The sequence below is a fragment of the Orycteropus afer genome, unplaced genomic scaffold (genome assembly GCF_000298275.1).
Source record: "Orycteropus afer afer isolate SDZICR_OR568_19922 unplaced genomic scaffold, OryAfe1.0 scaffold00165, whole genome shotgun sequence".
NCBI lineage: Eukaryota > Metazoa > Chordata > Mammalia > Tubulidentata > Orycteropodidae > Orycteropus > Orycteropus afer.
In genome coordinates this window covers 4,134,137-4,157,404 of record NW_006921752.1, presented here as the reverse complement: position 1 = coordinate 4,157,404, position 23,268 = coordinate 4,134,137, and the positions used below count along the sequence as shown (strand labels likewise).

General features: G+C 57.2%; 1 protein-coding gene across 1 annotated transcript; it reads right to left on the bottom strand.

Moving 5' to 3' along the window:
- Positions 1-217: 217 nt before the first annotated feature.
- MAPK8IP1 (mitogen-activated protein kinase 8 interacting protein 1) lies at positions 218-20,104 on the bottom strand. Its single transcript, XM_007946530.1, has 12 exons — positions 20,004-20,104; positions 7,823-7,928; positions 5,491-5,787; positions 3,882-3,963; positions 2,743-3,555; positions 2,483-2,558; positions 1,748-1,920; positions 1,334-1,443; positions 1,025-1,141; positions 842-912; positions 614-712; positions 218-290 (listed from the first exon to the last, which is right to left on the bottom strand). Exons 1-12 carry the CDS (start codon positions 20,102-20,104, stop codon positions 218-220), a joined length of 2,118 nt encoding a protein of 705 aa, XP_007944721.1.
- Positions 20,105-23,268: the final 3,164 nt, after the last annotated feature.

Here is a 23,268-nt window from a genome sequence, read left to right as displayed (position 1 = left end):
GGCCCTCTCTGTCCTCCACAGATGAATCTAATCCCATATATTACAATGAACTGCGTTTGCCTCTCCCTGTAACCCCGCCCTCCCCCACCCTCGGCCGGCTGCCCCCGCTTCCCAGCCTTTGGTGGAGGTGGGGTGCCCTTCCTCAGACAGTGCCACCTCGCGCCAGCAGCCAGCTGTCCTGGCACTGGCCTGAGCTTGCAGAGGGCAGGCAGCACTGCTACTCCAGGTAGATGTCTTCTGTGGGACAGGTGTACTCCACGAACTGCTTGTAGAACTGCTGGAATGCTCTCCTAGAAGGCAGGCAGACAAGACCCACGGCTGACCCGAGCAGTCACTGGCTGACAGGACAGGAGGTGGAGGCTCTCCACCCAGGGTTTTCAAATTGGAGCCTCGAGGGCCCCTGGCGGGGGCTCTGATCCCTAGGAACTGGGTTTCCTGAGCAGGAATTCATTTGAAGGAAGGGTCCAGCAGCTACAAAGTTAGGAAACCACTCCTCCAGACCACCCGGCCTCCCTTCAGGCTGTTCCAGGGCAGCTGGGAAGACTAAGGGATGGAGCTGAGCCTGAGGAAGCCGCTCTGGGGCCGGGGCTTGGCAGGACACACACACACATACCCCACGGACTCCGCCAGGGCTTTGGTGGACTCCTCAGACACAAAGACATGGCAGGCGAACCGGTGGTCGGCAGGGTGCTTGGTGATGAACCCAAAGTACCTGTGGGAGCACAGCGTCTATGGGCAGGGGGAGGCGCAGAGCCCTCCAGGCCCACTCGGGACTCAGACATCACCCGTAACGGCTCCAGACCACACTCTAACGCCTCTACCCCTCTCCCAGCCCACTTACTTGTTGTTCTTTGGATGGTATCCACAGAAGGAGATGTTTTTTAACTGGAAAAAGTGGCTACATTTATTCCCCTACAGGAGGGAGGAGAGGAGAAAGAGGTGGTCTCCCAGCCTGCAGCGATGCAGGCTGGGAAAAGATGGCAATATCTGGTGGGTGAGCCGGGGGCAGGGCCGGGTCAGTCACCTTGGCCTCCTGGGAGTCCTCAGCTTTGACGCCTATCTTCACACCCCGCACGCTGATCTCTAGAACGCAGCTGGAGGGCGGGTTAAAGTGCACGGTGAGCCGGCGGGTGGTGGCAATCTGTTGGGCGACGGGGCAGACACATCAGGGGCTGTCTGTCCCTTTGCCAGAACCGTGGCTCCAGGGCTTGGGCCATGGGGCCTTTACCACCTCTTGACACCTGTGTCCCTCCCACCTAGGGGAGCATGGGCGCTGAGCTGGGCTGGGGGTGAGAACCCACGCCAGGAGGAGCAGGGAGAGGGACCCAGGTACCTTTTGCATAGCAGCACAGAGGACGTCGTTGCCCTTGTGATAGGGGACCTGGACTGAGCCCAGGAACTTCACCCAGAACTGGTCCACCCAGTCGCTGCTTTTGGCCAGGGCTGCAAAGCAAGCAGGAAGTGAGGTGTGGCTGAGCCTGCAGCTGGGGGAAGAGCTCAGCGGAGGATGAAGGTGATGCATGTGGAGTGACAGAGCCAGCAGGGGGTGCCACAACCCACAGATGTCACCGCTTTGCTGGGGCTCACTTTCCTCAACTGTGAAATGGACGGAAGCACCTCTGCCTGGCCCCCTCCCCCGCAGGCTGAGAAAAGCAAGTGAGATCCAGAGCAGGTCTTCACCTGGCAGGAGGTAGGGGCAGGGCTCATGTGGGGGCTGGAGGCAGCAGGCAGGAGACAGAGACGCTACCTGCCATGTGCTCAGGCTCCTTGGTGACCTCAATGGCGTAGTAGGCGGGAAAGGCGCCCCGGGCCCCTGTGCGCATGTTGTAGGCCTCATACCAGTAGTCCTCGGCCTGCAGCAACACCAGCAGCGGGTCGTCCACGTCCAGCTCAAGTTCATCTTCGTGTCGAGGCACAAACCTGTTCCCAACAGGGCATGTGAGGCAGCCCCTCACGAGGCCTCTCCGTGCAGGCCCTCTTCTTCCCACCTGCTCTGGAGTCAGGGAGCCACAGTGGCACTGGTAGTTCAATAAACACTGGCAAAGCTTCTACCATGTGCCTGTCACAATGCTAGCTCCTGGGGGAGACCAGGCCCAATCAGACCCACTCCTGCCATGGAGGAATGTGGGGGCCAAAGGAGGAAGTGAGCAGAGCTGCTGACAGAACTGTGAGGGCAGGAACTCCCAGTTAGGAGTCTGAGGGTCTGGTAGGGATGAGGGCTTGCATGTGGCAGGCATCATCTCTCTTTATCACCCCTGGGCACCCTGCCCCTGGCCAGTCCTAGGCGCCCACATCTGACCACAGCAGACCACACTGCATTGTAACCGTCCTGACTCAGTTTCTATAAGGCGGGCACTACGTGCCCTGGGGCCGAGTGGATGATGGATGCTGGTGGTGGCCACTGACCTGGTCAGGAGGGGATTAGGCTCTGGCCTGTGGTGAGGGCAGAGGCCATGAGAGGAGTGGCCCTGGGAGATCTTACCTGAATATGGCCCGATGAGTCTGCTCCTGCTCCTCCCCATTGATCATGCAGGAGAACAGCCCAAAGGACTCTGCACCTACAGGTGAGGGGAGGGGGCTAGAGGCGGATGGTCTCAGCTCTGCTTGAGGTTTGAGGGGCAGGTAGAGAGTCCTCAGTCCTCACGTCTTGAACCAACGGCGCCTGAGGCCACCTCTCCAGAACACCCCTCACTGTGGCTCTTCCCACCCCCTGCCCCAAGCTGCTTCCCGCTGCCCACTCACTAGAAGAGCGAGAGCGGCCGCTCATGAAGACGTTCAGGAACTTCTTGGAGAAGTGGACGTCAGGCTCGTCAGGTGTGGAGTCCTCGGACAGGCAGGCAGGGGGCCGGGGCTGGGGGGCCTCCTCGTATTCCTCCCCGATGGCCGACTCATAGGGCGAGGAGGCGGAGGCACAGTTGTCGTAGACGGTGGCCGAGTCGCTCTCATCACTGTAGTCCCCGAAGCACGGCCGCAGGCTCACCAGCTCCAGCTGGGCATGCTCATCCACCACCAGCGTGTACTTGACTGAGTCGTAGGACAGGGCGCTGGTGTCCGAGCTCAGTGAAGCCCGTGGAGGCGGTGGTGGCTCTCCCAGGCTCCCCCGCCATCCGCCGCCAGGTGGCTCGGCCCGCTCTGGGGACGACAGGCAGTCGAAGCCCTCGTCTTCTTCGCTGATGGAGGGGTGCGGCTGCCCAGCAGCTGAGGAGTAGGTGGCGGGGTCTGGGTCAGAACTGACTGACATGCGGCTCTCAGCTGGTGGCAGGAAGGCAGAGCTGGGCTCCACAGGGTCTGGGGGCCTTTGCACTGGCGTCAGGTAGATCTCTTCGGTGGCCTCTAGCCGTACGTCCGCCTGGTAGTGGATGCGGTCTCGATGCGAGTGGCCCCGGCCACCAGATGGGGCGGCAGGGGGGCCCCCTGGAGGTGCCATCTGTGTGGCAGCACTGCGGCGGCAAGGACTGTCGGTGGAGGTGCCGCGGTCCTTGGTGGGGGCGGGGCTGCTCAGGGGGGGCAGCTCATCACTCAGGCAGATGTGTTCATGAGGGGGTGTCTGCTCCCCTGGAGAGCGAGGGAGTCAGGGCTGGAGAAAGGCGCCTGCACCCCTGACCCCCATGCTACCTGGCCCTCTACTCTCAGCATCTCAACACCAGAAATCTAGACAAAGCCACCCCTGGCAACAGGATATTGGCAGGCTTCGGGGCCAGTCAACTCACCCACCCCAAGTCATGCCACAGCTGACCTCAGCCCCCAGCTAGGCTTGCTAAGGGCTGTGGGGTGGGTGGCTCACCTCTACTCAGCAGGTTGGAGACTGGTGGGTTTGCACTGAGGTGGGGACTGAGTCAGGGCAGGTTCAGGTACAGGGACAGGAAAGGGGCTTGACTTACCTGTCTTCAGGGGTGAGGATGATCGAGACACCCGGTCCTGCCAACTGTGCTTCTTGCCCAGAGAATTATTATTCAGCGTGTCCTGTGCCGGGAACAAAGGGCTCTTGTGGCAGGAGCGGTCAACAGTGCCCAGCACAGGGAGGCCCTGGCCCTGCCCCCTCAGGCCACCCTGCAGCAGCCTGCTGCCCTCCCAATTTGCCACAGGCCTCACTCCAACCCAGCTCCAGAATAAACAGGAAGGTCTGCAGGTCACAGCCCTCCCAGCCAGGACCACAGGCTGCAGGTCTCCCACCCTCCTGATTCAGGGAAGCCAGCCAACCTCCAGGGGATGGCCATACCAGCATCACAAATGCGGAAGGGCGAATGTGTGTGTGGGGAGAGTGTGAGGGAGAGGTGGCAGCTCTTGGGGGACATAGCCAGAGCCCCAGTCCCAGATGTTGAGGGTTTACATGTAAGATGCATAATTCCAGCCCAAGTCAGAGACCCTGCCCTGGTGCTCAGAAGGCCTGGGCCCACAGAAGGGACGGGGACATTCTGGTTGAGACTGACAAAGCACACGGAAGGGTCTGCCCAGGAGTGTGACAAGAGAGACTGGGATGATTCACCCAATGACAAATCCAGAAGATGCCCCCCCTCCACCCAATAGCACAGGACTGAGGAGTGACAGGTGTAGTTGTCAGCAGCCCTCCTTCCTGAATCTCCTGGGCTGCCAGTCCCACCTTCTCAGCCCCTGGGGACCCTCTGCCATAATGCTGGCATCCAAGGCTCCTACACACAGCTCAGGCCTCCTCTCTCGGGAGCACCCTCACCCGCTCCCACAAGCCCTCACATTCACAAGTCTGGCTGCCAAGACCCATTCCAGAGGATCCTGGGAAAGGGAGCAGCCCTGTTCCCTGCGGCCCCTGCATCACCCACCAACAGCCCCACCTCCTTGGGCTCCCTCTCTCTACCTCTCCTGACTGACTAGGCCTGAAGACAAAAGGCCACAGCAAGCTCTCGCCACCCTCTTCAGCCCTCCTTGGCATCCAGCCACCTAGCCCAGGGGCCCTAAGTCCCCAACAGCCAAGCAGCTCCATCTCCCAGTTCATTTCCAGACCTACTGGGGACTCCCTGCTGCTCCCCCTGAACTTCCCAACTCTCCCAATTTCCCGTGACCTTCCTGCCTCTTGGCCACTTCAGCCGTCCAACTCTCCAGGCCTTGCCTCTGTTCCACCTTCACCAGGAAGCCCACATCCCAAGGGAAAGCCCCTCACAGCCTCAGCTTCCAAGCTCCAAACCACTCCCTGTTATCTGAACCCCCTACTTCTCTCCTACCCTTCCACTGTGTAGCGTCAGCCCTTAACTCCTTCCATCCCTCCTCAAGGCTCCAAACCCAGCCAGCTGGACCCCAGATCCCACCTGCCCTACAGAACCCACCCGCCCAGGACCTAGCCACCGCAGACCCTTTCCATGCCTCTCACCAGGCCGAGGGACCCTCCCAGGGCCCGACCAGCCCCTCACCCCGCGAACCGGGCCTGACATCCCCAAAGGCTCTCAGAATCCCCACACCTTGCAGGTCGGCCCCAGGGCACCGCCCCCTCAGCCGCGCCTCACGCCACTCACTCCTCACCTGAGACCGCGGCACCTGCGGGAAGAGATTGAGCGTGGTGGGCCTCTTGGGTCGGTACGTGTCTCCGCTGCCCGGGCCCTGGCCCTGGCCGCGGGGAGCCGGCTCGTGGCCGGGCTCAGCCGCGGGCGGCCCCGCGCTCGGCCGCCGCGCCGCGCGCTCCTCCTCGTCCTCCTCGTCGTCCTCGGCGCCGGGAGTGTCCCCGGTCGCGTCGATCAGGTCCATCTGCAGCATCTCTGCCTGCAGCCGGCTCCCCGCGCTGCCGCCGCCTCCCCCAGACAGCAGCCCGGCACGCGGGGGCTGCGCGGCGCGGACAGAGGGGCGTCAGGGGGCGAGGCCGCGCCGGGGGGCGGAGCCAAGCCGCCACGCACCGCCCCCTGTTCCCCGCCCCCCACCCGGTCGAGTCCATTCCGGTGCGGTGAACAGGGGAGGAAAGGAAGCCGAGCAGAGACCGGAGAGAGACGGCAGCTCCCTTTAGCGCCTCCGTGGGCCCGCCTCCTCTCCTCCTACCCCACTTCAGTTGATGCCTTTGACAGTCCACACCTCTCCTCTCCCTATGGTCCCCTCGTTCCTGATTTCTTACACTCTCCCGTTCCCTTGGCAACGGCCGGTGACCTCACTCGGGTTGTAAGCCGAGCCCAGAGTGAGGTCACCGCTGTTGCTATAGGGACGCAGGGGTCGCTAAGGAGTTCAGGCCCCTGCGGGGCCGGGGCTAGGGGATTAGTATTTGTAGGGCGCCAAGAGAAAAGAGGAAAACTGAGTCTCTCCTCGGCGAGGAATTGCGAGAAGGCGGCAGTACGGACAGGGAGGTCCTGAGAGCTACCCGAAGACGGATGCTGAGAGGGAAGGGCAGGAATGGGGGCACCAGGAACAGTCAGTGCACTCCCCACCCTCCCCAGTCTCCTCGGCCCACTGGCTAGACTCTCCAACCTGGGATTTTCCCCACAGCCTAACAACCCTGTCTGGATAGCTCTGAGCCCCATTCTAGTTCCAGCTCTTATTAACTCCTTGACGCCTCTGACAAATGCCCTGATCCTTCCATTTCCTCACCAGTTCACTGGGGACAATACAACCGCCTCCCAGCTTCCCAGAGATGTGTGGCACTTGTCTAAGGGCCCACAGGGTATAACTACACTCGTAGCGCTGCTCCAGAGCCCTGGCTGGTGGTTGCCTCTCCAAGGCTCTGCTTGTGAGTGCTGGGGGAGGGGTGGTGTGGGAGTTCTGGGCAGGTGGACCACCTTCGTCCAGAATAGTGGCCCCTGCCTCCATCCCTTCCTGGACTGGCCAGGTGTGGAGGGATGGGGTAAGAGGGACTGAAGGGCTATGCCCTCCTCAGTTTCCTCTTGCCTGAGATTTTACAAAATCTCTGGAAGCAGCAAGAGGTCGACATAGACGCAGGAAGCCCTCCCCATCCCACACTGCTGCTCTGTCTCTGCTAAAACCAAACCACAACCAAACAAACCCATTGCCTTCGAACAGATTCCAATTCACAGCAACTCTATAGAAGCAGACTGCCACATCTTTCTCCTATGGAGCAGCTGTTGGGTTCAAACTGCCGACCTTTGGGTTAGTGGCTGAGCGCTTAACCATTGTGTCACCAGGGCTCCTTTGCCTTTGCTAACCATACTCCTAATACCACACTTACTCTAGCTAGCTACCACCCTCCTGGGGGCTAAAACCCATCCCTGAGCTTTGTCTTCAATTTCCTGGCTGGTCAGGTCTTCCTGTTCTGGAAAGACACAGTAGGGATCCCCATCTTATCCAGGCTCCCCAGCTGCTGAAGAACCTCCTTCAGGACAGGAGAGAACCATCTGCCCCATGACACCAAGGGACCAACAGCAATGTTGCTGGCTTAACCTCCCAATGGGAGACTAAGACTCAAGTGGCCAGGGAGGGTGTGGGAGGCGGTGTGGTGTGGCATGGTGCATGGCGGCCAGCAGCCGCAGGAGGTGTTCCAGGCTGCCTTGCTCTTCCTCCCTGCTCCAAGCACTGCAGATCCCATCAGACTCCACCCTGCTCCTTCTCAGGCCCTGTGCCAGAGCCACTCCCCAGATTAGTTAGGGTAGGGGTGAGCCTGCCCTGACCTCTGGCCGGAACTGTTACTGTCATAGACCTCAAGACCTCTGCCATCTTGTGGGCAGCCAACAGAGCTGCCTCCTGCCTTAAACTTGGCAATTAAAAAAAAAAAAAAATCTGACCAGCCAAGACGTGCCAAGTTTTGTATCGAATGTTATCTGTACGATTTCATTTAACAAGGGTGCAGTGCAAACACAGAAAGCCTCCTCAGCCCTTTTCCACCCCCCACCCCCGGGGACTCCTGGGAGCCTGCCCTTACCCGTAAAGACAGGGTGTCTTTGCACTGCAGGCTGATGTCACACTCATCCGTGATCTCTGAGAGGTCTTCATCTTCAAACTCCTCCAGGCTGATGTCATGGGTGAGCCTAGGGAGGACAGGAACTCAATGTTACACCCAAGAGGGACTGCTGAGCCCACTGATATCTTCCCATCACCTCTTCCAAGGGGCAGCCCCTTGAGGGAAGATCACAGTCCCCAGCGGACACAATTTGGGGTCCACCAGTCCCAATGCAGGGGGAAGCCATCAAGCAGGGAAAGAGTTCTTGGCTCGTGCCGAAAGGTAGGGCTCCTTTGGTGGCAGTGGATGAGGCGGCACCAGGTTGCTCTGGCTCCTCCTCACTGGGAGTTGTGCATCTTGGAGCCAACCAGGTGACAGTGCCTGGAAGGCCCAGCTGGTCAGGGCCTCAGCTCTGCCAGCAAAATGCCTCCCAGGGTCAAGGCAGGTGCCAAGGCCAGTTTAGACATGGAGAACAGAGAAGTGAGCAGAGATTCCAAGAGCTAAAACTGGGACTCCCTGTGCAGTCTCCGAAGCAACAAGGCCCAAGCACCTTCTTGGCCTCAAAGGAGAATTTGAGGTCCACTAGCCCAGGAAGACCCCACCTTTTGAGCCCTGGGAGCAAATGAATGGGATCTGGCGTGTCAAGGCGTATGTTGGTCTCATCTACCACAGTATCTCTTCCTTCCTTACCCAGTGTTCAGACCCTGGACTGAACAGGAGGCTGCACAGATGGGATCAGGGATGGCTCCGTGTTGGGGACAATACAACCGCTCAGGAGACAGACCACAGCACTTCAACACCAGAACCCTAACCAGCTCTAATGAAACCACTCCCTCCTCCCAGGCCAGCCCTGTGCCCCTACCCCAGAGTGCAGGGCTGTGCCAGCTACTGTGGTGCCTGCCTAGCCCCTGCACCTGCTCACCCGGGGCCCTGGGCACTCTGCCTGGTTTGGTGTAGGTGGGACGGTGGGTGGCCAGGGAGAATGTCTGAGCCTCCCCCACTGTAAGACCATGAGCAAGGGAGATTCATTGGTCCAAGGTCACCAAGGAGAGGTGGTGGCCCAGCCCCACAGGGGACCTAGAAGGCCCACACACCCTGCCTCTCACCACCGTCTGACCCAGCAGAGACCCAGCGGTTGCCGAAGCTGCCCCCAGACTCCCCCGCCCGGCCCCCGCACCCCGTACCAGCGTTCCCACTGGTCCTCCAGCCAGCTGTCATTGTCTGGGCTCGAATCCATCTTCAGCACCAGCTGCATGGGCAACCCTGCCCGGCCAGGGGGCGGTGGGGCCCCAGGGCTGCCCTCTCATGCCCAGGAGGGTAGGGGGGCTGGGGTGCAGGGCAGGGCTGGGGCTTCTAGCCTTCACCGCCTGGGCCTGCCTCTCTGCGTCCTGCCCGCCGCAGAAGCCTGGGGAGCTCATTAAAAATAGATGGGCCAGGAGAGGCGGCCGCGCTGCGACCCAGGCCCCAGCCTCAGCTCTGCCCAGCCCAGCCTTCAGCTGCAGGCTGCTCCCTCCCCGGCCCCGTTGCGCCGCTGCTGTCGGTGCCGCCTCCCCAACGGGATCAGGTTACTGCAATCAATGCCCCCGGCTCCACCTGCCCTTCCAATGCCCCTGGCGGGGGCTGGGTGGCCGCCCTCCCGGGCCCAGAGGCTGGTAAGCATCTGGCAGAAATCTGGGATGTTTCCCCCAGAAGCCAGCCTCTGATCTGCTTTAAAGGGCCAGCACCACAATCAAGGTGCCTGGTGGGGAGAAGGGGGGAACTTCCGGAATTCCTCAGGCATGAGCACCCTGTCCAAAAGCTCAGCCCTCCGCCCCTCAGCAGGGCGGCTTCTGCAAGCTGAACCTAGTTCAGATGGTGCCACTGGGCTGGGTGTGGGGTTGCTAGGGCCCACCTGGTGCAGGACAACCCCACCCCCACCCCAGGGCTTAGTCCTTCAGGGCCCAAGGAAGACCTAAAGGTATAGGGACTCTCCAGCCAGGGTCAAGGGCAGGCCAGTGCTTGGATCCCTCTGAGCAGGAGTAGAAGGGCTGCTGGGGTGGTAATGAGTCGGTGATGGACGCTTGCTGTGGAAATGAGAGCCCAGCTGGGGGATGAGGGGCCCGCACAGAGGGGTTGGCCCAGGGGCGGGGAGGGGCCTCTTTAAGGCCTCTCATGACCTGCCCTAAACGAAATGGATCCCACTGACACCGGCAGGAAGTGGCTGGACCAGCTGGTATGGAAGTGAGTGGAGGCTGGGGAGGAGGGCCTGCCTCAGTCCAGCTAGGAAAGGATGGTGTCACTGGCCCTGCAATGAGACCCTGGTGCCCAGCACTGTGTTCAACCCACACGGGCTGTCTGGATGGACCCTCAGGAGGCTGCTGCTGAGTGGGGTACTCTGGACATCTGACCCAGAGGGTCCCCTCAGCTGCCTGTTCTGCCAGTGCCCCTGAGCACATCTGTGTCCCCTTCCCACTCCCATCGCCAACCTGGCTTCAAGTCAGCCCACATCCCCACTGCCTCCGTCTCTGCCCTCTGAGACCTTTGCACCTGCCTACCTCAGTCTCCCCATGCCAGTGCCACTCCATTGGCCACTATCAGGCAAAGATGCCAGAAACACCACCATCTCTCTGTCTCTCCCTGCCCCAGCCCCTCCAGGGCTCCCTCCTAGTGGCAGGCTCTTTGGCTTGGTATCTAGTCCCAGCTCCCCATGCAACTGACCCTGTACTGATCAGGCTCCTCAAGGCTGGCCTCCCCAGAGCTTGGCATGGAGTAATGCCAGGCCCTCAACCTGGGCTGCTCGGTTCCAGCCTGCTCCTCCAGGAAGCCCTCCTAGCCTCCGGGGCCTGCCTCCTCTGAGCCCTTACAGCCCTCTGGCAACAACACTCACTGCTCCCCTGCCATCACCTCTCTCAAGGCATGTTACCATCTGCCTGAATATAAGGCAGCATGATGGAGCAGAGACAGCTAGGCTTCAGTCAGATACCTCTCCCCATGCAGGCAGCTCCGAAGGTGGATGGAGCTCATGTCCAAGACGTCCCCCACCCTGTACCAGCAGGCGCCTCCTGCCCTCTTCCATCTGGACTGTGTGCTCCTGGAGGGCAGAGCTGGCAAGGCCACCTTGCGTACATGAGGGAGCCACTCAGCACATGTCAAAGGACGTCCTGAGCCAGCCCAGCCCCTTCCTGTCAAACTCTAGTGTCAGGGGCAGAGCCACAGGGTCTACCTTGGCTTTGGGCTGGGGGCTTCTAGCTCCTCTCTACACCCTCAGCACCACCTGCTATGCCCCCTGCTTGGACAGCAGGTGTGGGTGGGGCAGGGGTCGGTGTAGCATCCTCTGCGAGGTGGGACCTGAGTTCCCTGGGCGGGGGTGGAAAGAGCACTGAGCCTGGGTCAGAAAGCCTGCACTGGAGGTCTGGCTCCCATGTGGCTTGGAGGCAGGAGGCCTGGCATCCATCTGCTCCCTCACCCACAAGGAGCAGCTGCCCGGCCCAGGGTCAACCTTCTTCATGCTGTGGTCTCCCTTACTACTCACTTCAACCTGGGGAGAGGGCTTTGTTTTGCCCACTTTACAGATAAGGAAGGCTCAGACATAAGGTGCTTTAGTTCTCACACCTAAAACGAGGCCACCCGTGTCGGCTCACCCCACCTCCAGGCTGCTGCTGAGGGAGTCAGGGTCTCTGGGTGGCCAAACGGTTTGCGCTCAGACCCATCCAGCAGCACTGCAGAAGAAAGGCCTGGCATTGTGTGTCTGTAAAGGCTACAGCCAAGAAAACCCAGGGGGCAGTTCTACTCTGTAACGCATGGGGTCGCCGTGAGTCAGAGTCGACTCACAGGCAGTGGGCAGGTGAGGAGGTCACCATCTGGATGAAGGGGACTAACTGGTCAAGGACCAGATGTTCTGGGTCTACCAGCCGAAGCTCTGGGAGACCCTTTGCAGAGAGAAGGCTAAAGGGACCTTTGGTCCTTCCAGGTTCACAGAAGGCCTGGTGGGGGAGGACGGGAGAGCAGAGGTCCCAGCAGAGGCCCCGCATGACTGCTGGCTCCACCTCCTCAGGGAAACTGAGCCCTGAGCAGCAGGAGGCCCCTCAGCTGAATCATACACGCCTCCCTCTGTCCTTCTGCAGGTTGGCAACCAGCACCTCTAGACTGGAGACTTCAGCTGCTTCCCTTTCAAGGCTACTGCAATCAATCTGAACCTGCTGGCCCGCCTGGGTTAGAAGGTCCCTGAGGTCTCTTCCGGATTAACATCTGGGCATGCTGTGTCATGACCTTGGTCTCTCGCGACCTCTCTGACCTTTGGAGTTTATATTTACATCCGAAGCCCCTCTTCCTGCATGAACCTTATCTCCTCCTCCCATACCCAGCCCTTTCCTTGGTTAAGGACTTTCCTTGCAACTTTCTGTCCTCCACATCCCTTGCCCTGAGCTGAGCCTTCCTAAGTGGTCCTAAACTAAAACATGCCTTTCACATTCAGATGTCTACTTCATGGCCTTGTCCCCTGCCATGTGTTGTCACAGTCCCTGTTGTCCTGGTTCCACCAACAGCAGTGTGGCTTTAACGCAGTGGTGGGCTGAATTAGAAGGACATGCAAAGGAGGGGCCAAGGGAAAGAGTGCTTTAGCTGAGTGTGCCCAAATCTGCACCAGAGGCCACTCCTGGGCCTGCTCGTCCTGGTTGTGCTGCTAATGTGGTGAGAATGTCAGCTAAGTGACCCTGGGTTCCATTTTCACTGGAAGTGACCCCAGTGTGGACGTGGTAGGGAAGGGGCCATGGTGCCCATGGTGCCACCCGGCCCGTCGTGACGGAACACCTGTGGTCCAGGGGCCCAGCCTGTGTCTTGGCACAGAGCTCAGCCAGCAGGTCTTCAGGACATCTGTTGATTGGCTGCTCAACTCTAACTGGTTCCCCATTTCCCTCTGGCTCCCCTCCAGGCCATTCTCCCTGGGCAGCCAGAAACAATGTCTGGAATGCAAACCTGGCCTTGCCACTGCCTCCCCAGCTCAGAGCTTCAGTAGCTTCTCCTGGCCTTGCAGGGAGACCTGTTGTCACTGAGTTGATTTCAGCTCATGGTGGCCCCATGTGTGCTGGAGTGGAATTGTTCTCCACAGGGTTTTCAATGACTGGATTTCAGAAGCGGGTCTCTGCATCTTTCTTCTGAGATGCCTCTGAGTAGACTTGAACCTTTCACTTTTGGGTTAGCGTGTTAACCCAGGGATCTGCCCTTTAGGGAGAGGAGCCACAGTTTTCACTAGCGGCTTGAAGGCCCTGTGAGCCCACCACTCAACTCCCCTTCCAGCTTGCATCTCCCCCCCTACCTCTCCCTCGCCAATTTCTTGCATAAAGTCTCCTCTAACCTTCCTGACCAGGCCGCCCCCCCCCAGCCTATGAGGCAGTGACCACTCGAAAGCAGGGACTGTGTCTTTCTTGATCAAAAGCTACATGTGCAGTGCCAAACAGGAACTTAAATGTGGCTGCATGAATCACTGTTGCCACTGGGTCTTTCTGGAGTTTCCCTTTAAATCTCTAAGTCAGTCCCCCTTCTGTCTTAAAGAGTTCCCACCTACTCCAGAGAGTCTGGGGTAGGATGTCTAGGCCTCCTGGGAAGATGGCGGAAGCCAGGCCCCTCTCTTCATGCCCACCTCCCATCTCTGGGTGGACACTAGAGTAAGGCTGGGCTTGTTAGTTTGGTCTGGAAGCCCCTTCCCTACCACGTCCACACTGGGGTCACTTCCAGTGAAAATGGAATCCAATCCAAGAAACTGAGTCCCAAGGGACAACCTCTTCTTGGAACTATGTGTTTGGTCTCCTTAAACACCTTGAAGCTCGTATGTAGCAAGAACTCTGGAAGCCAGTGATTCGACTTTGAGGAACTACCATGAGGAAATAGTCCCATGGTGAGAAACCTTTACACAAAGCTGTTTACCCCGCATGGAGACACACATTGCCCGACACCAGGGGGCTAGGAAACTGGGACCAGCCAGTGATGGAATATTAGGCAGTCTTTTGGAATGAGCATTATAAAGTCTATATATTAATGTGGAAATTGGCAACTAATATAATGATCAAAAAGGCAGAATGTATAGCCCTGTGGTTTCACCACGATGAATCACCCACAGGAAAATCACTCCTGATTTTATGGCTGTGAGTCGTGGGGGCATCTTTGGGAAATCTTTTCTCCTTGGCAAACATTCTGCAGTAGGTGCATCGGCCAGGCACCCAACTCCCACTCCTGGTTCTGGGCAGCCTGCCTTCTGTTGAAGCCTCCAGTTTTTTGAGGGCCGGGACCATCATATTCCACTTGACATGGACTCTTCACCCTTGCGCCAATAAATGCACCAAGTCCAAAGCTCTGCACACAGAAGGTGCTAAATAAGTGATTATTAAGGAATGCTAGTTGATTGAGGCACTGGAAGGCCATAAGTAGGAACAATGTGTCTACCAATTATACTTCCAGCGCCCAAAACGAGGCCTGGCACAGAGTAGATCCTCCAACATAGTGCTGGAATGAAGACCAGAGTAGGGCCAAGAGCCTTTGCCATGAGACCAGAACTGGATAGTGCCTGGCTACCATTACTGATTGTTTTCATTAAAGATTCTATAGAAGAATCATGATCAAAAGGGGGAAGAATGCAGAACAGAATTTCAAATTCTCAGTGGAAGCCAGACTTTCATCCATTGAGACTGGATGAACCTCAGAAACTATTGCTCTGAAATAATCTTTAAACTGTGAATCAAAACTGTGGCATGAAGACTTCTTTGAACCAAAAAATAGTTTATCTTAATAAGTATCTTGAGCAATTTTTTTTTTTTTTTTTTAATAATTCTATATTGAGATCAAATTGACAATAGCAATTTGAAAGGTGATGAGAAGCTTAGGAGGCACTGAGTCTAAGTCAAGGGTGGTGGAACAATTCAGAGAAGGACAGTGACAATGTCTGCACAACTTGAGGATTGTAATCAGTGCCACTCAGTTGTATACGCAGTTGTTGAAATGGTGTGTATATTTTCACCAAATAAAGTTTCAAACCCTAGAAAAACAAAACAAAACAAAACAAACCCACCAGAGTAGGGCCAAGGGATGGAGATGGTGTCATAGGATAGTAAGAACCCCTAAGTGGGGATGGTGGCAATGACTCAGTTTTAGGACCCACTGGGGCCCAAGCTGTGAACTGTGGCCCATTCCTAAGAATCCAGAGACTAAGCTTAAGGCTCCAACATCAGAGAAATGAGTGAAATCCCGTCTGCTTGAATCCCACAGTGGGGTCACCCAGTGATCCCCAACCTCAACTTCAGCAGGCCCCCAATGATGTCCCATCCCTGCTCACCAAATCTCTCAACTCCCCTAGGCCGCCCCACCCTGACTCACGACTGTTCCAGCATTGTCCTGACTCCTTCCTCTCCTCCACCCCTTACACCCCATCTTTCACCATATTGGTCAACCCACCTCCTGAGTCTTCCTCACATCTTCTTGCTAGTCCTGCTCCTCCCCTTGAGAAGGACCAGCCTCCAGCCTTGTCATCCATTTTCTACCCAGAGTAGAGAATGCCAGAGCAATGCTCCCAAAATATCGATCTGATGCTATGGCTCCCGCCTGTGCATTGCTGTTCCCATTACTCATCATAGAAAAGGCCAGCGCCCTAACACAGCCTACAAGTTCCTGTTCACTCGCTGGCCACACACCCACCAGACCGGGCATCAGACACACCTGCCCCTGCCACTCTCCCTGGACTCTTCACACAGGCTGCTGCCCTTCTTCATCTCTCCCCCTTCTGTGCCATGTTCAGGTTCCCACCAGGCCTGAACAGTCTCCCCTCCTCTGGGGAATCTTCTCTGGCCAGCCGAGTCTGGGTTCCCACACAGCTCCCTGGCCTGTGTCATTAGTCTGTCTGCCAAGGCCTTATCTGCCCGTCTCCCCTCTACATCGTCACCTGTGTGATTAGGCCTAAGTCTGTGCCTCTAGAGGGTTTCCTCGGTGAGCCTGGCAAAGTATAAATATTTGTTGAATGAATGAAAGAACGACCAAGTATCAATGAGGAGGTCCCTGCAGTACAGTTAAGCACTCAGCCACTAACTGAAAGGTTGGTGGTTCAAACACACCCAGAGGCACCTCAGGGGCAGGCCTACAGTCTACTTTCAGAAAACTCAGCTGTTGAAAACGCTATGGAGTGCGTTCTACCCTGACACACAGGGGGTCGCCATGACTGGGAATGGTCTCCACAAGTGGTGGCGGCAGCAGCTCTTAGCAGCCTCCTCTGTCATCCCTGAGCCAGTGAAGTGGGGTAGAAAGAAGGCCTAGGAATTCACAGGGTCTGGGTTCTGTCCCAGCTCTGCCACTAACTTTCTGTGTGTTCTTAGAAAAACCCTCCCCGTCTTGTTTCGTCATAAGTAAAAGGGGTTGGAGGAACGGCCTTCTAAGGTCTCCCTTGGTCCGGCGTTCATTCCCCTTCCTCACACCAAGGCAGCCTCCTGACTTGACTTCGCGTGAACATGCCTTTGGCCCTGCTGTTTCTGCGTCCTGAGGACTGTCCCTCCCCTTTATCCCACCTATCGAACGCCAATCCATCCACTGTGTACATCTTTTCTAGACTTTTTTTTTTATAATGAACTTGTATCACTTTAATTTTAAATTGTCTTATTATTTTGTACATTACAGAAGCAACCCTATGCTCATTGTTTAAAAAGGTAAAAAAAAGTAAAGTAAAACAGGAGTATGTGAAATGAGAAATGAAAATCCCTCATCCAACACCAAACTAAAACCAAACTCACTGCCTTCCAGGCAGTCCCGACTCAGAGAGACCCCGTCTTTGGTTTCTGAGGCAATATCTCTATGGAAGTAGATTGCCCAGTCTTCCTTTGGAGGAGTGGCTGGTGGTGGTGGGTTTGAACCACCAGCCTTCTGGTTAGCAGTCAAATGCCTTAGGCACTACGCCGCCAGAGCTCCCCATCCAATACCACACACAGAAAAAACTTCTAGGAACTGACTGGCGCTTTGATAAGCTACCCCCCCTCCCCCCCCGCCACACACAAACATCCTAACACATATTTCCTTAAAACTACCACCACCAAACAAATGTTCCCACCCTCCCAGGTCCACATCATACTTATCCCTTCCTCAAAATCTCCTCCACTGTTCCAAGCCCAGGGCTCTTTGTTTTCAGGGTGGCTCTGAAATCCCACTGCCTGGGTTCAAAACCCAGCCCTGTCACTTACCTAATTTCTCTATGCATCAGTGTCCTCACCTGCAGAGTAGGATACTAATAATAACACTCTCTCTATATGGCTATCATGAAGAGTAACTGCTCTAGAATCAGAAAAATGCTGAGAACGGTACCTGCTGGACAAAGCAAGTGCTTGTCGAGGGTTAGTTCTTACCACTGTTACTCCTGTCTCCTCCAGAACCCGATTTTACCCTTAAAAACCAACAAACCCACTGCTGTCGAGTCGTATCCAACTCTCAGCGACCCCTCCTTGGGTTTTCAAGGTGGTATCACTACAGAAGTAGATTGCCCAACCTTCCTTCGGAGGAGTAACTGGTGGATTTGAACTGCCAGCCTTCTGGTTAGCAGTCAAATGCCTTAGGCACTATGCCACCAGGGCTCCTTAAATATTAAACCAGTAAGTCATTACTGAGCACCCAGTCTGTGCTGGGGGGCAGCAGTGGGCCAGCAGTGGCATCCTCGCCTTCCACTCAGGAGTCCCCCAGTCTATGTGCCCTGTGCATAGCCTCATTTCTCAGTGAAGGCTTGTGTGTGGCCAGGACACCAAACAACATCCAGCAGAACCTGTAGACTAAGATGGGCTTGGAAGAAAGGCCAGGAAATCTACTTCTGAGTATCAGTGGATGCAAACCCTGTGGATCCAACTGTCTGATCTGCAGACGACCATAGGGATGGTGCTGGGTTCCGTTCCACTGTGAGTGAGGTTGTCTTGAATTGGGGGCTCAATCGGCACTAACGACACTTCGTGCTGGGCACTGGGGACACTAGCATTTAGGTATTGAGCCTGCATGCCCCCTGGGAGCTGACAGTGGGGTGGGAGCCCAGACACATGCTCTTTCTCTCTCTCTCACACACAGACACAGACACGCGCTAAAAACAGCCCCACATGCATACAGCTCTTCAGAGCTCTTGAAACACTCAACATGTGTTGTCTTATCTCAGTCTTGGGCCTGCCCTGAACACAGGCCAAAGCAATAAAGGAGCAAAGAAGAAACAGAGGCTGGGGGGGTGGTGGTAAATGCCCAGTCTTGGGCACACAGCTAAGAAGGCCATGCAAGGACACAAACTCAGGCCACCTGGATCCATCATCCCACCAAAGAGCTCCAAGAGCACTAACAGCCCAGGGTTAAACCGAGCTGGACCAAGGGCTAGGAGAGGCGGGAAAGGGAAAGGGCAGCGGGGGCTGCTGGAGCAGGCGGGGCGGGCTTTTTGGGGCCTCAGACACAGACCTTTATTATTCCACAAGCAGGCCTGTTCTCCACAGCCAGCCCTAGTGGCCTGTAGGGCTGGGCCCACGCTTCAGCCTTGTTTGTGCTGCTGTGCTCGGCCCACCTGGCCCAGAGCTGGACACACACACACTGGCTGATGTCACCTTGTCAGCTTCTCACCCTTCAGCTTCCATGATACTCTGCCTGCCAGGGTGCAGGGTGGGAGTGGAGAACACTGACCTGGGGTCCCTTCCAGCCTCAGCCTCTGCCTTTCCTGGGATCCTGAGGCACGTTAGTCTGTCTTCCTGAAACTCAACATGCTTATTGTTAAAATGGGCAGACCAATACCCACTCACAGGGTGGTCATTAGGGTTAAATGAGCCAACACTGGGGAAATGCCCTGAAATAAAAACGCCTGCAGACACGTGTTGAACACCAACCTGATGCCCACAGTCTCATTTCCAAGCAGGGGCTGATATTAACATGTAGGACTCAGACAGGACAAAAATCATGCCGTTGGTGGGTTGGATCCCAGAATCCTCGGCTCCAAGCCTGCTGCCCCTCCACTGCCAAAGGGCCCCCACCAGCCCAGTGTGTCTGCGTGGCAGCAGCATGTGCCACAACAGGTGAGTCTCAGCCTGAGGCCCAGAGCTTGGCCTTCTCCATCTGGTCCCCTCCCTCTGGTCCTCCTGCTCAGCTGCAGGCCTCAGGGGAGGTCCCTGGGCCTGATGATGCCATTAGAGGTCCTGAGGGTCCCAGCCCACCTGAGGGCCTGGGAGCCAGCCATCTTCTGGTCAGAGGGGCTGGCGCCAGAGCCCAGCTGCGGCCTGGCTGGGGTGGGGGCCCCAGGAGAGGGGGAGGCGCCGGCTCATTATATGGAGAAACAATGGGGTTTGCTGAAGCCCTTTCTCTCAGGCTCTGGAGCAGTTACACCATCCTCATCAACTGGGGTCAGGTTTAAGGGGGAGGTTATCCCTCCGTCCAACAACACTCACACTTCAATTCTCTGGCGATAATACCAAGTTGTGTGTGTGTGTGGGGGGCAGGGTATGGGAAGGGGAGTTCAGGTCAGAGTCTGGTACTTATCACAAGGGGCTCCCCAGTGTCCTTGGCTCCTCCTGCGGGACCCCCTTCTCACAACTGGGCCTAGGATCTCGGGGTGTGTGTGTGCATGTGTATGTGTGTGTGTGTGAAGGCTAAGCCTGGTGCTTGCCCAAGTCCACAGAGGGTCCTGGCAGACCAGGCCTGGAAGTAGAGCCCATCTGGCAAGGAAGGGCTGGGGGAGGGGCCGAGACACCCTCCTTCCAGCACCAAGGTTGTTAGTTGCCCCAAGAAACTGGGTCCCACGGGGCACCCCAGCCTGCTTCCATCTCTTTTCAGAAACCTTTGGACTGGGCACAGGCAAAGAACCAGCCTGCATGCCTCCTGTGGGATCGCAGTCCAGACTCCAAGTCCAGCCTCTGCGCCCAAGTGGGGAGCAAGCGGCCTCCGAGCCCCCTCCTCCAATTCCAGCTCTGGATCGCCGACCGTAGAGCGCGGAATGGCGGAGGAAGCAGTATCATGAATATGCAGCAGCTATCAGTCTAGGCTGGAGGATGAGGGGGCTTCTGGACGGGGGATAGGGTCGACTCTCTGTCCAGGGAAGAGACTCCCATGCCCATGCCGCCGCACGCTCCTGGGGCCCAGTTGGGGGGGGGGGCGAGGAGAGGCAGATCTGTCCCAGTTTAAGGGCGGTGCGCGCGGGACTCGGGGTTCTCACCTGAAATTGGGAGGCGATGCGATGTGCAGCCCCAGGAATGGGGAGGCGGCAGGCGGGGACGCGGCCCCCCCGCCCAGGCCGCCGCTCTCTCGCTCCGCCATTCTTGGGCCCAGCCCTGGCCATCCGGACGGAGCGCAGCGCGGAGGAGGCGGCGGCGGCGAAGGTGGAGGCTGCCGCGGGGAAGGTGGTGGCGGCGGCGGCCGAGAGGCGGAGGCGCTGCAAAGGGGCCGCCGCCGGGGCTCGGCTAGGCGGCGCGCGGGCGCACCTGCGCAGGGCAGGGCGCGGCTCCGGACTGCGCACCGCTCTGCACTGACGAGAGCGCCCCCGCGCGCAGCACGGGCCCTAGCAGGAGTCTCGTGCGTCCCGCCCCTGCCCCGCCCCCGGCCCGCCGAGCCACGCCCCGAAACGCTCTCCGAGGTGCTGAAGTCGCGGCCCCCGCGCCTCGCGCGGCCTCGACTTTGGCCCCGCCCAGCCCTACGCTGACCCCGGTCTTCCCAAGGCAAAGCCTCCCTGCTATCCTGATGGGCTTGGCCCAGTCTATCTCTTGGGGCAGGCCTAACGCCAGGGCATCATTAGGTAACTAATGGCAGGCCGCTATCGTCAAGGCCCTGGCTAGCTTCTCGCAGCAGACAAAGGCGGGAAAGGAAGGTCATTGAGAAGGAGGGAGGGTGGAGGGAGAGGACTCCTAGAGCAGAAAGCCTTGGACTGACATGGCGTGAATTCCCCGTGAAGAGGCAGTGGGGCTTCGCATGAGTGACTTGACCATCCTAAAGCTTGTGTTCTCATCTGTGGAACAGAGACAATAATACCCCTCTCATGGTTGTTGTGAGGACAAAATGTCACACACATAGGTTGTCACTGGAAGCCAGGCCACATCCTCCCTCCTTCACTAGGATCCAGGCCTCATCCCATTCCTGTCGCTTTACTTTGTCCCAAAGGGCCCTCTCTAGAGGATCTACTTTCTGAAGACTGGTCAAGGCTCCCTTCAGCCTCAAATAGTTACTAATAGTCAATTGAGTCCCTCCTCTTGGCTTCTCAGTCCCTCCTCTTCTACTTCCTTATGTCAGGACTTGCCCAGTTTTCTCCCTCCTCACTTACTGCCTCAACTGCATTTCCAGCAAAGCATGTCTCTATTACCTTCACAGATAGCTGGTTTCTCACACTCTTAAGACTTGGGGCCTCTCCCTCTGCTCCCACCTGTTGTTGCCTTTTGGAATTCTTTTGGTTAAGTTTCTGTTCCTTTCTGCACTTCTGCCCATGCTAGGCTTGGGCTGTGGTTCCCTTCTCGTTTCTCTCTTCTGAGAAGCCTAACCTGGGCCTGTGAGCCTACAGGGCCCTGTGTTCCATGGTTGAGCTCACAGGCTGCTGAGCACTCAAGTGAAAGACCCTAGCTTTAGTGGGTCACAGAACCTCTGGCCAAACCTCACTGGTTTCTCTGGCCAACTGAGAGAATCACATAGGTCCTATGCTTCCCCTCTCTGTAGAAGGGGCAGAGCAAACTGTGTCACAGCTTGAGGAACCCTATTTGCAAATGTGGACTGCCAACAGGTCATGATGGTTCCTTTGCTTCCAACGCAGCACCGAGACAGGAGCTGCCAAGTACCCACCCTGCAGTAGACAACCCTTCAGTTCCAGCCACAAGAACATTTCAATAGGCAGAATCAAAGGCCCTGGCTGCACCTCTCCTCCCTGCCCCTCGGGCCCAGATAGATGGCCACTTTATTTTCCCCACCATTTGGCCCAGGCCCCTTTCCCTGGGTCCTCATGGTAACCATCTGTGGCTATGTTGCCTGGCTTTTCCTCCCAGGAAGGCAGTCATGCTTTCCATAGCTAATAATTGTTCCTTAGAGCCTGTGCTTATCTAAGCTAGGGAGGATGGAAGGTCAGGAATGTGTAGGGCAAGTCTTTCTTTCAGAATCTTCTGCTCAAGAACAAAGGAATCTTAGCCTCAGGACCAAACCAGAGCCATATGAGAAGCCAAGAGACAGGAGAGAGGGAAGGGCAGGCCCAGGTCTTGGTGGAAAGGGGGACAGCAAGAGCTTCAAAACAAGTCAAGAAATGAGATGGGTCCAGAGTCAAGTTGCTCCATTTTCTCCCTTTTTCACTCAGTGCAGGACAGACATTCCCGGGCCTTGCTGAAGCCCCTTCTCACAAGGAGTTGGCATGAGAGCTACCAAAGCTCCCATCCCAGTTGTCCAATCCCAGGTCAGTGTCCCCAGCAGGAAAACCCATGCATCCTGTAAGAGAGGGGCCACTCTGGACACAGGGCATGGGGGAAAGCCAGCACCCACACCTTAGCTGTGGGCAGATCTTGATCACCTGTCCACATAGCTTACCACACAGCTGCAGGTGAAGGGGGCATTGAGGGAGAGGATGGAGTGAGGGTCTGGAGAGGGCTGCCAGAGTCAGAGGTGGGGAGGGGGAGCGAAGGGGACTGAGAGATTGGGTCAACGTAGGACAGGACTCAGGAGCCCCATCCTGGGCTGCAGCGCTTGGCACTGTTCTGGCCGAACGACCTCAACTCTTGAGTGTGCTGCTCTGGAGCTGTCACTGGTCTGCTCAGTTGCTCACCTGGGAGCACAGAGGGGTGAGAGGCTGCTAGTTCCAGCAGAATCAAGATGGTCTGGCCTGAGGCATCAGCCAGGCTCAGCCTTACAGACCCTGGTCCTCAAACCTCCCACAAGATTGACGACAGCACAGTTTTGCTTGGACAGGATCAGACGTTTATAAAACAAGTGAATATTCAGAAACAAACCGTGGGAGAAACACACCTTCCCAGCAATAGAAAAGTCTCTGTATAAAGTGCATTTTGCCTGCGACCATCTCTTCCCCACGCTGGCCCTTGGATCAGGGTTTGCATCACTGTGGCACCCACTGGGCCACCCAGGCTAGGAGAGGAGAGGCGTGAGGCCCTGGCGGAGCTCCAGGTCACTGGCTGGACCTTCTCCTCCTCCGCCCCTCCAGCTCCAGGGCTGGACTGCCTCACCCCACGGCAAGGTCGTCCTGGGGATGGGCCAGCATGCCAGAGAGGGTGGAGAAGCAGGGGACGTGCTCTTGCCAACTTGTACTTTTGGGGAGAGAACCACCATCAAAGTAGCACAAAAAGGGAACCATCTTGATGTTTAAAGATGTTGCTAAACAAATGCTGAATTTGGCCCGAAGTCCTCCGCCTTCTCCATTCTCAGACAAGCCCTTCCAGGCTTGCTCGACTTCTCCATTCTCAGACAAGCCCTTCCAGGCTTGCTCGACTTCTCCATTCTCAGAC

Coding starts and splice junctions, on each gene's coding strand:
- MAPK8IP1 (XM_007946530.1), bottom strand. CDS start 20,104: ATGGCGGAGCGAGAGAGCGGCGGCCTGGGCGGGGGGGCCGCGTCCCCG. Junction 2,559..2,742: donor CGGCCGCTCTCGCTCTTCTA/GTGAGTGGGCAG, acceptor CCTCACCTGTAG/GTGCAGAGTCCTTTGGGCTG. Junction 1,921..2,482: donor ACTCATCGGGCCATATTCAG/GTAAGATCTCCC, acceptor TGTTGGGAACAG/GTTTGTGCCTCGACACGAAG.